General features: G+C 30.2%; 1 protein-coding gene across 4 annotated transcripts; it reads left to right on the top strand.

Annotated features, from left to right (window-relative positions):
• The first annotated feature begins 3,052 nt into the window (after nt 1-3,052).
• On the top strand, nt 3,053-7,716 carry LOC107887098 (ATP synthase subunit gamma, mitochondrial). Of its 4 annotated transcripts, none has more exons than XM_041096887.1 (9): nt 3,053-3,378; nt 3,989-4,032; nt 4,164-4,316; nt 5,082-5,195; nt 5,275-5,402; nt 6,107-6,229; nt 6,339-6,458; nt 7,031-7,152; nt 7,270-7,716. In XM_041096887.1, the coding sequence occupies exons 1-9, from the start codon at nt 3,275-3,277 to the stop codon at nt 7,334-7,336; spliced, it is 975 nt and encodes a 324-aa protein (XP_040952821.1). In that variant the 5' UTR covers nt 3,053-3,274; the 3' UTR covers nt 7,337-7,716. The 4 variants fall into 4 exon arrangements, with proteins under 4 accessions (XP_040952821.1, XP_016666727.1, XP_016666726.1 ...); XM_016811238.2 differs by having other exon boundaries at nt 7,310-7,716; XM_016811237.2 differs by having other exon boundaries at nt 3,107-3,378; nt 5,269-5,402.
• Nucleotides 7,717-12,393: the final 4,677 nt, after the last annotated feature.

Below are 12,393 nucleotides of genomic sequence, written 5' to 3' on the forward strand. Positions count from 1 at the left end.
GAGTAACCTTCTCTGCTATCCTCATGCTCAGGTCTGCCGAGTGTAAGCTTGTTTTGAATCAGAAAATTTTTCACAAAAATTACCAGTGGGGTAATTTCACAATTTCTCTGAACTTTTTGTCCAATTTGCAAATAAGAAAAATATCTCTAGAATTTTTTTGAAATAATTTCTTCAGAGAATTTTCTCTCTAAAACTATTTCTTGAATTTAAGTGCGTGAAAAATAATTACCCAAGACTTTCTTTATATAGGGATAGTTTAGAGAGTTCAATTATAATTAAACTTAATCACTTTAATATTAAATTAATATAATATTTATCTAAATATTATATTAATTTAATATTAAATCTATCAAAATAATATTATTTTTGAAATAGTTAATCTGAAATTAAATTCTCTGGTTGAGTCTCAGCAGGAGTGTAATTCTTCCACTGCTCAACCATCGAAAACCCACTGTCGCCGACCATTTCCGACCATCAAAATGCCACCGTCCCAGTCACTGACATCCCGAGCTAATCCAGTTTCTAATAGTTCGGTTCAGGCCAGTGATAGGCGACCGATTCGATCCAGCCACTAATTGGACCATCGACCCGACTTTATATACCAAACACTATTCAACCAATTTTTGGGTCTTGGTCTCAATTTTGGGCTCTCGGGCCCAATTTACGATCTCAGATCTAATTTTCAAGTTCAATTACCTATTGGGTCAATTGTTTGACTTAAAAATTAATTTCTAAAAATATCATATTAATTTTAATTAATTTGATTAATTTAATTTTACTTGATCAAAATTAATTTTCTCAAAAATCACTTATATTTTCCAAATTATTTTTTAAGAAAATTCTTTAATCAAATTCTCTAGTTGAACAATTCTTTCGACCGCCCAATTTAATTCTACATCGAATAAATTGACTCAATTAAATTATTTCCAAAGTCGTAGAATTTTCTTCTAATTTGAAAGCTGTTCAATCGAGCTTTTGTTGAGCTAATGGAGGGACCAACCAGACATATACAATTTGGCTGTAGTAATTGCAATTATGTCCAGAAGCATCGTTCTGATAATTCGCAATTACTTCATCTTGGAGTCAATCCACAAGAAGTACCATGATTGAAAACTTCTTATTATATACTATTTACGATAGCAATTCATATAATTGCTTTGTCCAATGACCTTGTCATGTGTGTTACCCTCATATGATATCCTTGATTCCTTTGAGTTAAATCCATTCACTTAGTATAATCTTATTTTATCTCATTGTCACCATCGTGTCTTCTTAACAATTAATATGGCCACTGTCAACAAATGACTGTGATAAATTGCTCATTTTAGAACAAGCAACCCTGGCCATGTTCCATATTTTTCAATCCACATAATGCCAATGAGATGATATTGTTAACTCTTTAATTGAGCTATGAGTTCCACTGTTGCTAGTAAAGTCATGCCATAAAGAAGTCATGTACCTAACATACCGGCTATCAACTCGATCATCTTCAAAACATAAGCCTCTACTTATATCAAAGCACATGAGTTGCATACGCATGATTAGTGACTAACTCAGGATTTAGGTAAATCACACCATGAATGTCAAGTGAATTAATTCACAGATTAATTCAAAATTAATTCATCTTGAGTCCAGTCCAATTAATCTATCATTCTACCAATAAATACATCTATGTCTCTAACCGTGGAGTCAACTGCTCCGATAGCAAGACTAGTCATCTCCTCAATTGGAATTGTAGTCATAATAATCTTTCTCAGTAATTGAATCAAATGTTCACTTTGATTCTTTTACAGGGTTACAAACTCGTTTAGATTATCTACTGAAGTAACTTGTCTTTCTTGCAATATAAATGTTCTTACAATATCACTTATCATCAGTTTGAACTTAGACAATCAATGAGCTAATATTGGTTTGTCACAATTTCGCTATACATGCAAAATGTGAAAGACATAAATACAAAAGACATAACAATAAAATGTGAAATTTATTTATTCATCATCAAATACATAGAAAATATTTACATGTTTACTACAATATGGACACATTTCCCAACATGTTGATGAGGAGTTTTGTTGGCATGCAAAGGATTTTATACTAGGTTTGTTTGGTTTTGGGACGATAAATCTTGGAGTGATACTTCTCTTGAAGGGTCCTGGGTTTGTTGATTGTTGATGGGATCAGTCTCATCGATGGAAGGGATACTTGTACTTAGATTGGTCATGATTCTTCATGCTCACTGCACCAAATATTAACCAGTTGGATTAACAGAGGAAGTGGTGGTTTGATAAGTGGTTCACTTGAAGACCAAGCAGAGAGCCACTGAAGTTGGATCAGCTTTTTTTGTGGTCAAGTTGAGAAGGAGAAAAAAATAATGGAAGTAGTAGAAATGTCCTATGATTTGATTCATGGGCCTTTTTATAGTGGGAGACAAGATTGCCTATGTGTTTAGAGACTAATAACATTGAGATTTAATCCAATATCTTGGGAGTTACGGTGATTGATGTCCTATATATGACATCTTAAAACAGTTGGGTAATCAATGATTTTAAACCTCCCACGCACGTCTCACATATGTTTGGCGGAGATATGGTGTTGTATGAGGCTCGCCAGGCTAAGGTTCACCTGTAGTAAATAGTGGAAGATACATTAGCTTAGTCAGGTTCATCAGATACACATGGTTGGCTAGAGGACCAACTCCACTAAAAGACACTGTTGGGGTACATGGTATAGGTATAACAAACACAATTGTTTATCATTGATTTGTCATCAATCATGAGATGATGTCGAGTTAATTTATGACACTAACTCAATAAATATTATTAATATACACAAATATATATAAAAAAGTATATAACAAATATATTTATTAAAGTTTCTTATATAAATGAAAAATTATTTTAGTTCAAATGGTGAATAAAAAGGTTTTATATTCATGATCTCTTTAATTCAAGTCTCATCATAAATAATTTTTAAATTTGTATTTCAAGCTAAAAATCTTTAATTACAACAACATTTAATTAAAATATACATATAATAAAATTCGAATTGAGAACCCTATTTGATTGCATGATGTTATTATAAAATAAATAACTACCCAACCATCACACTATTTCTTGGCGTACGCTAAACCGGAGTCCCGATCATTTTAAAGTAACACTAAAACACTTCCCTACTGCAGCTGGAAGCAATTCCGTCAAAACGCCCAAAATTTTGAAAAAAAAAAAATCATCCAGGACAGCAAGGATTTCTAGGGTTTCGTCTGAATCGGTAAGCGATGGCGATGGCTGCTCTCAGACGCGAAGGGAGGCGTTTGGCCCCTCTGATCTCTCCTCGTACGATAACCGCCGTCAGATCCTCTCCTCTCTATCCTACTCTTGAGTATGGATCTCTCTTTTTCCATTTCTCACCTTCTCATCTCTCTCTATATTTATATACATATACACATACACATTCGCATCACGTTTCTCCTTATTTACCTTGATCCCCCCTCCTTTTTTCTCTTATTTTAGGCCCAAATGATACATTTTCGTTTGCGTTGTTGCTAACCAAATTGTAAATAATTTTATTTTGCTTATTGTGGTGATTAGATTTTCCATTATTGCTGAGAGAACGAAATTTTGTGCAATTCACTTTTCCTTCTCTCTCTCTCTCTCTCTTTTTTTTATTATACATTTTCCCATCAATCTTATTATAAAGGAAAATGAACTTTTAAAAAAAAAATACTTTTTAAATTCATTTCTATACTAATCGAAGTGATTTTTCTTTTTGTTTGTAAATTCGGCTTTGTCCCCAGTGTATCTAAAATTGAGCTAAACAGTTGGTACTGATAGTGGTCCATTCACTCATTTAAGTTTTCAAAAGAGGGGGAAAGATAAATAGATCAAAAAAATGATTGAACCTTTTAAGATATGTAACAATTTATATTTTCAAAATTTTCTTTGGTGTAATTTGAATCTTAAAGTACTAAATAAATTAACTTGGATGGCAGGGATGAGGGTCCTCTTGGAGTTCGTCATATTTCGACTCAAGTTGGTAAGAATTGTTTCAGTTTTCTCTCTTTTCTGTTTGTTTCTTTTCAGTATGATGTTATGCATGCATGCTTGTCGCATTTTCTTTTCGAGTCGGTGAAGGTTATTAAGGGTGGTGGTCTATTGCTTGTGCAGTTAGAAACCGGATGAAGAGTGTCAAGAATATTCAGAAAATCACAAAGGCAATGAAGATGGTTGCAGCCTCGAAGTTGAGAGCAATTCAAACAAAAACTGAGAATTCTCGTGGCCTCTGGCAGCCATTTACTGCACTTCTTGGCGATCTTCCCAGTATGTCTATGAACAAGCCTTTGATATGTATCTCTTTACTGAGCATGCTCAATTGAACCTGTTTTCTCTTTGCATTTGCTAAATGTTTGTCTCAAGCTAGTAACGGTTAGTTTTTGCTCACTTCCATTGATGTTGCATTTGTGTTCATGTAGTGAACCTATGGGGTAGTGGCTCAGTTTTTAATCCTACCCTCTCTATCCAGAAGTTTTACACAAATGTCACTTTTATTGATTGATAACAGCTTGAGCAGATTAGTTGCAATTTTATAAATGGATATTACCATTATTCGCTTGCGAATTAGATGCATATATCCTTTATATGTCCTGAGATTAATGTAGGTAGATAATTTATAGAAGAACATTGATATGTGTTTTCCTGTTTGGCCTTCCTCTGAAAGAATATAAGCTCTAAAGAGTTGTAGAACTGGTTCTGAATCAATTGTACCTAGCTTGACTTAGTTATTAATAATATTACTTGGTTCATGTTGAAATAGACTGCTGTTCTTTGCATTAGCGGTTAATAAAAACTGAAGTTATACAAAACTGGAAACTAATAGATCCACTCACTATCTGAAGGGAAGTGCATTAGCTTGACTTGTAACTTAGCTGCTTAATGCCATCAATAACATTCTTCTAAAATTTGCTTGGATAAGGTTGTAGAGTCTTTGATCTTTCTACAATTTCATTATATTGTCTAATAATCTTATATCAAATCTCTATTTTCTTGTCAGCCTTATTTTATTAACATTTCTTGTCACAATGCTAGGTGCTGACGTTAAGAAGAACGTTGTTGTCACCATCTCTTCAGACAAAGGTCTTTGTGGTGGAATTAACTCTACATCTGTCAAGATAAGCAAGGGGCTCCATAAGTTGAACTCTGGTACTTCTCCCAAGCAACTTAATCTTTTCTGGTTGTCTAATTGGATGCTTCCTGAAGTTAACCATCTTTAGTGCCACAGGTCCTGAAAAAGAAACAAAATATGTTATTTTGGGAGAGAAGGCAAAGGCTCAATTAGTTCGTGATTCTAAAAAGGACATTGAGTTAATCATAACTGAGCTGCAGAAGAATCCTTTGAACTACACTCAGGTTCATCATTGTGCTATTACCTGCGATTTTCCTATGAAATAACCTTTCTGGGGAAGTTGAAATTTTGATTGTTGTATGGAACGCTTGATTCTTTCTTTGAAGCCATCTTTGGTCATGCAAGAGCAGGATTTTTGTAGCTTACATAGAATGTTTCAGACTTTCAGTAAATACATTGTTTGTTGACTGGTTCCTTGTGATGTGCCAGAAGGAAGATTCTATCACATTGAGATAAATATGGTCATATTCTGGCCAAAATCCTGGAAGTATAGGGTTTAATTTTTTATGATAGAAATGATTATGGTTATTGATTGGTTTAGAAAGGAAAGATTCCATTTCGAGGGTGAAACGCAAATAAAAATTCAACTAGATGGCTAGCCTGAGAATTGAATAGTATCTGTAACAGTAATTTAAGCTATGGTTGAAGCTTGGTATGATGCCTTTTAGGGAAAAAAAATTGCAACTGTAAACCCAAGGGAACATAACATTAACACTTGCGAATAGCAATTCTAGTTTAAATGATGCCCCGATTGTTTAACAGTAAAGGAAGACTCAGTTTCCAAATTTCCTGAAGTTCAATCTTGACTTCTCTCTGTCCACTTTCTTTGCTGAAGAACCTTGTCTTTCATGAATTTCTTTGTCCCAATGTTGTAGATTGCAGTTTGGATGTGTTAACCGTCTTCACTTGCAAACATTTGCATCGTCAGGTTTCTGTTCTTGCTGATGAGATTTTAAAGAATGTGGAGTATGACGCTTTGAGGATTGTCTTCAACAAGTTTCAGTCAGTAGTTTCTTTTGTGCCAACAGTTTCAACTGTATTATCAACTGAAGTGAGTATGACACGAATCTTTGAGCTTGATGAGTTCCCTTTTTCCTGTCTAAATATTGCTCATTTTAGTTTCTTGTTTTTTTGTAATGTTTGGTGATTTGTTCATATAGATAGTTGAAAGGGAAGCTGAATCTGGGGGAAAGCTTGGTGATCTAGACTCCTATGAAGTTGAGGGTGGTGAGACAAAGGGCGAAATACTTCAAAATCTGGCAGAGTTTCAGTTCTCTTGTGTATGTCCTTCTGTCTGAACCAAACATTTTTATTTCTTGTTACTATGCATGAAAGTTGATACTGTGAAGGCATGGACTATAAATAATGGAATTTGCAAATATCTGTTGATGTCCTGAGTCTACGAGAGCTGTATTGTGATGACAATGTCCTAGGTGTAAGAGAGCTGTATTATGATGACAAGAATCTTTTTGCCGTGTACTGATCATTTATGGAAATGAACCCTGTGATATTAGTGAAAAAAGTAAAAACTTGGTTAGCTTCCTATGATTTTGGTAGAGCTCTAAGTTTCTTGTTGACCACCATTATCACAAATTCTGCTGACTGGTTTTTCCAGGCAAAGCCTTTACTTTCTTGAATAACCAATTCGGATCACTAAGCACAGGCAGTTGTAAGAGAATTTGAACATCTGTGTATCCCAAATCTTAAGAATGTACAGTCCACCTTATCTTCTTACTACTAAAGTACCTGTCAAAATATATAAAATTAAGATTTTCTTTATTTGGCTTTTTTATCTACAGTAAGTGTTTTAGTCTTCATAATTTACCATCAAGGATTCTCGTATTTCCCACAGACTATGTTTAATGCGGTGTTGGAGAATGCTTGTAGTGAGCAAGGCGCACGGATGTCTGCTATGGATAGCTCGAGTAGAAATGCTGGTGACATGCTTGATCGCCTTACTCTCACATATAACAGGTCTCGATCTATTTTTATCATTTATGCATGCTTTCATGGTCTTCTTAAAGTCACGTGTTGAGCATCATTTGGGTCTTTTTTTTTTTTCTTCTAATTTTCTTATTCCTCTTTTCATAGATCTGAAGTAGATATTTTGAGTGTCGTATTTGTGTTGCAGAACCCGTCAAGCTTCAATCACAACTGAGTTGATTGAGATTATATCAGGAGCATCGGCATTAGAGGGTTAGTTTTAAACATTTTAGTGCTCGATTTTTCTGACGATGACGAAATAAAATCTCAGTGGACCCATTTCTTTTTTGAATGTGTTGTCGAGCTACTGTATGATTCCCCCAATGTTGAAACAAACTTCATTTCTGGAATCGAAACTAATTCTATGGTGTCTTGAGATATTTTACTTATTTCTTTCATAAAACATGTACCTGCCCGCGTCTGAGGATGCGAAAGAAATTATATGTTATTTTCCCTATTTTCCCCTCATAAAATGCAATGTAAATGTGCTGCTCAAAATAACCATCAAGAGGAGCTGTAATCTCCTTTTTTTAATATTTTATATATTTTGATACATATACTATGATTGTGTTTAAAAATTTTATCAAGAGGGTTTTCAAATTTTCCTATATATATTATGTCACAATTGTGTTTAAGATAATTTATACATGAATTAATTTTGGTAGACTAATAAATTTTGACATATTCATTTATTAGTATTGTATTCATTTTTTTTAATTATATATGTAGTGTTTTAACTATTTAAGAATAAAATTTTAAGAAATTGATGAAGTCATGTTATATTGCTTCTATTGTATTGTATATGTTGATGTGAAAAAGAATAGCAATGTAATATTAGATTTTTCAGAAGAAAACACTTCCTCTGAAAAATCATTTATAAAAGATGAAAAAAGAGGAGTTACATATCAACAAAAATATGACTTTTAATCTTATAAATAACTTATATAGGACATTAGAAGAATAAATTTATTAAGATGCTTGATAAAAGTGAAAGACTAGAATATCTAAAATTTATAGAATAATTTTATAAAAAACATAAATATCTATTTGCGTTATTTAATTATCATTACATGCTAAACTATGATTTTATAGAAATTAGTAATGGTTTTAATAATTCTATAAACTTAGAAGATATAAAAGTTACAAGTTATAAATCTGACAAAGATAATTCTTCGACAGATGAAGATGAAAATATAGATATTCCTGAAACTAATGGAAACTGATCAAACGGATCAAGATCCTAATGGAAAAAGAAAATTAGATTCAGATATTCTAAAAGATGATTATTTAATATCCTTTAATAAAAAATACGGACAAGTTGAAAATACAACTAAAATTTTTGATAATCAAACTGAAAAGATTGCAACTAATGAAATAAAATTTGAGAATTTAGGAGAGACCTCTACCCAACTTGTCCCACATAAGATAAACAATCTAAATAGAAGAAATGTTGCTCAAGGAGAAATATATTTAGATCTTACTAATATACCTATAGCAGACTATGAAAAACTTATAGATGATTGGGCACAGTTATGACTATAGTTGTAAACAACACTTGGTCAAAAAAATTTTAAACAATTACTAAGAAGATGGGAAGAATCAGAAAAAGGATAGATAATCAATTAGATTCAAACTCATAAAAATGTATTAAAAGGATTAACATACATTCTAAAAACAGAATTTGTGGCTATATTGATAAAAAAAGAAGAAGAAAAGATCAAGATATATTGTCAAAATTTAAATTATGTGACATTAGATATTTAGAAGATTTTTCTAAAAAATTTCTTTATGAATATTAAAAACTAAAAAATGAAAATATAGAATTTTGGAAAAAAAACAAACAAATAATATTTCCATAAATTCCCACCACTATGTGATGAGATTTGTATAAAAAAATATGATTCTTATTTAGAAAAGTATAGCAAAATATTTGGTGTAGATTTAGAAACTATAGATTCTAAAGGAAATAGAATTGATTTTGCAAAAGAAAGAATAACTAGTTATTTCTTACAAAGTAAGGCTTCTAAACAAGTTAACTATAAATTAAGTAATGGATGAGAATTTGGATGTAAATCAGTACGCCCTAATACCTATAAAAACATAAAAAGAAATATAGGAGATATAAGTTTGTTAGATGGAAACCTTGGAATAAGATAAAATATTATGGTAATAATAAGAAGAAAATATTTATTAGAAGAAAAACTTCTAAAAATCCTAAAAAAAGCAAAATTGTAAATGTTTCGTATGTGATGAAGGTCATATGGCATCAAATTGTCCCAATAATGGGAAAATTGCAAGAAAATAATTAAAACACTTGAAGAACAATATTTAGAAATATGTTCCGAAGAGGAAATAAATTTTGAGGAAATATTATACGAATTAATATCATAAATAGATTGTGAAGAATATGTATTTATGTTTAATATAGGAAGTAGTTTTAATAATCAGTTAAAAGAAATTCCTAAAAATGAACAGCAAGATATAAAAATTAGAAAATATAATCTGAGAAGAAAAAGACTTTTCTAATGAAATGATAGAAAATATTAATAAAAATCATATTTCTAAAGAAGAAATTTATAAAATATCTAAATATAAAATTTGGTGTCAAAGACACCAGAGGTGGATTAACAGAAATCTCACTATTTATTAAAGACAAAATTAAGGGGATTAAAAATAAATATCCCTAAGTTAGATATATACATTTAAGAATTATAATGATAATTATAATAGCATTATTTAGAAGAGGGCATGAAAGACCAATAATAGCGGAATTATTAGATAGAAGATTTGAAAATCTAATAAAAGCACTAATTGAAAAAATTCAATCAAATTTGCATTTAGGAGTAATAAGATTTAAAATTAAACCAAATTATTTTATATCTATTACAGATCCTTTGATAGAAGAATGTTTGTCTTAGAATTCAAACAAAAAACTTTGAAATTAATTATTTAGTTAAAGATCTAGTAATAAGTTGGACTTCGATTAATGAATGTACTAATACAGCAAAAGTAGAAATCAAAGAATTTAATAACAAAATTATTGAACTCTTTGAACTTGATAAAATTACTACTAAAATACAACCAAATTGTTACATCTAAGAGATTTATCAATTCCAAAAGATTGGATGAGTAGAAAGAATTAATAGTTCAAGCACATCTAAACCAGTTAATACAATAGAATATGTGTCGTCTAGTGATAAATTATATTTTAAAAATACGACAATAACAAATACAAATGATGATTTGGTTTTACCATCAAATACTCAAATAGATGAAGATTAGGAAAATCCAAGTAGAAGTTCTATATCTTCAATAGTAATAGGAATGAAAACAATTCATATTCTATTTTTCCTACAGAATCGAGTAGAAACTCCGTATCTTCTAGAAACACTAGAATGAAAGAAATACAAACTTCAATAATACTCCAACAAATGAAACTTGAAACAAGTGATGTTATTACATTCTCAAATTTCTAATCCAAGAAATATTACACATATTTTGAAATCACATTTCAATTTAGCGAATATAAAACGTATTCTTTACATGATTTATTAGATATTGAAGCTACGACTAGTAGTTGTAGAAAAAATATCATTCCTTTAGAAAAAATAGGGACATATGAAGCATCAAAAAAGAGTCATAGGAATAGATGGTAACGAAATCATAATTCAATATAAAGCTAGAAACATACCAATCTACATAAATGATGTAAGATTTGTGATACCTAAGTTATTATGTTTTCCATAAATGCATGGAGATATGTAGTTAGAAAATAATTTTATATATCAATATTTGTCATTTTCTATTGATAAAAATTTAATTATGTTATCTGTAGAAAAAACTTCTATATAAATACCATTCGTAGAAAATCATAAATTTGTTTATGACAAAAAAATTTCACCACAAAAAAAGGAACAAATTAAATAACTTGAAACAAGTCACTGGTTGTTTAAAATATTAGATAATAGTTTTAGTGAAGAACCATTAAAATTATGAAAAAATAGCGCTATGTAGTATTAAATCGAAAAATCCCAATAAAATCATTAAAGTAAAACCTATGATATATACTAAACAGGATATAGAAGAGTTCGATATACAAATTAAGGAATTATTAAAAAAATGATTAATAATTAATAAAAAAAACTAATAATTCTCATTCTAGCCCAGCCTTTATGGTTAGAAATCATGCAAACATAAAAAGAGGAAAAGCTAGGATGGTCATTCATTATAAAATATTAAATCAAAATATTATTTTATTATGGTTATTTTATTCCAAGAAATTATATTTTAATTAATCAGGCTAAACAAGCAAAATATTTTAGTAAATTTAACTGTAAATTGAGATTTTGGCAAATCATGCTAACAGAAGAGTCTAAACCTTTAACAACTTTTAGTGCACCTAATAGACATTACCAATAGAAAGTGATGTCATTTGAATTATGTAATGCACTACAAATATTCCAAGGATGGATGAATTCTGTTTTTAATAAATATAAGAAATTATTGTAGTTTGTATTGATGATATCTTGATATTTTCAGATACACTAGAATTATATAGAAAACATTTAAATATTATTTTTCAAGAATTCATAAAACATGAAATCATATTAAGCCCTAAGTAAATAGAGCTAGAAAAACAGAAATAGAATTTTTAGGATTAAAATTATCTGCAGATGGTCTTAAACTACAAGATCATATTATAAGAAAAATAAAAGGATTTCCTGAAAAGATTGAAAATAAAAAGCAACTTCAACAATTTCTAGAAATTATAAAGACTCAGAAATTATAAAAAAAATTCTAAAATCAATCAGATTCCAAAAGTGTATTTACCTAAAAAAAAGAGAAGTTAATTTTAGAAACAAATGCCTCACAAAATAATTGGGGTTGTATTTTAAGAGGCAGAATAATAAATAACGAAGAATTAATATGTGGATGTAATACAGGAACATTTAAACTAAATGAAACTAATTATGTCATATATGAAAAAGAATTATTAGCTATAAAGAAAGGAATAAAGAATTTTCTTATATATTTAGCACATGAAAAGTTTATCGTAAAAACTAATAATCAGGCAATTAAACATTTCCTTACTAATAAAAGTTTGAAAACTGTACCAAGAAGAATTAGATGGTATAATGAATTATGTACTTTTAATTCTGAAGCTTTATATGTGAAAGGTACTGACAATATTATTGTTGATTATCTTAGCAGGCCTTACGGATAGAGGTAAAT

The sequence above is a fragment of the Gossypium hirsutum genome, chromosome A03, assembly GCF_007990345.1.
Source record: "Gossypium hirsutum isolate 1008001.06 chromosome A03, Gossypium_hirsutum_v2.1, whole genome shotgun sequence".
Classification (NCBI taxonomy): domain Eukaryota; kingdom Viridiplantae; phylum Streptophyta; class Magnoliopsida; order Malvales; family Malvaceae; genus Gossypium; species Gossypium hirsutum.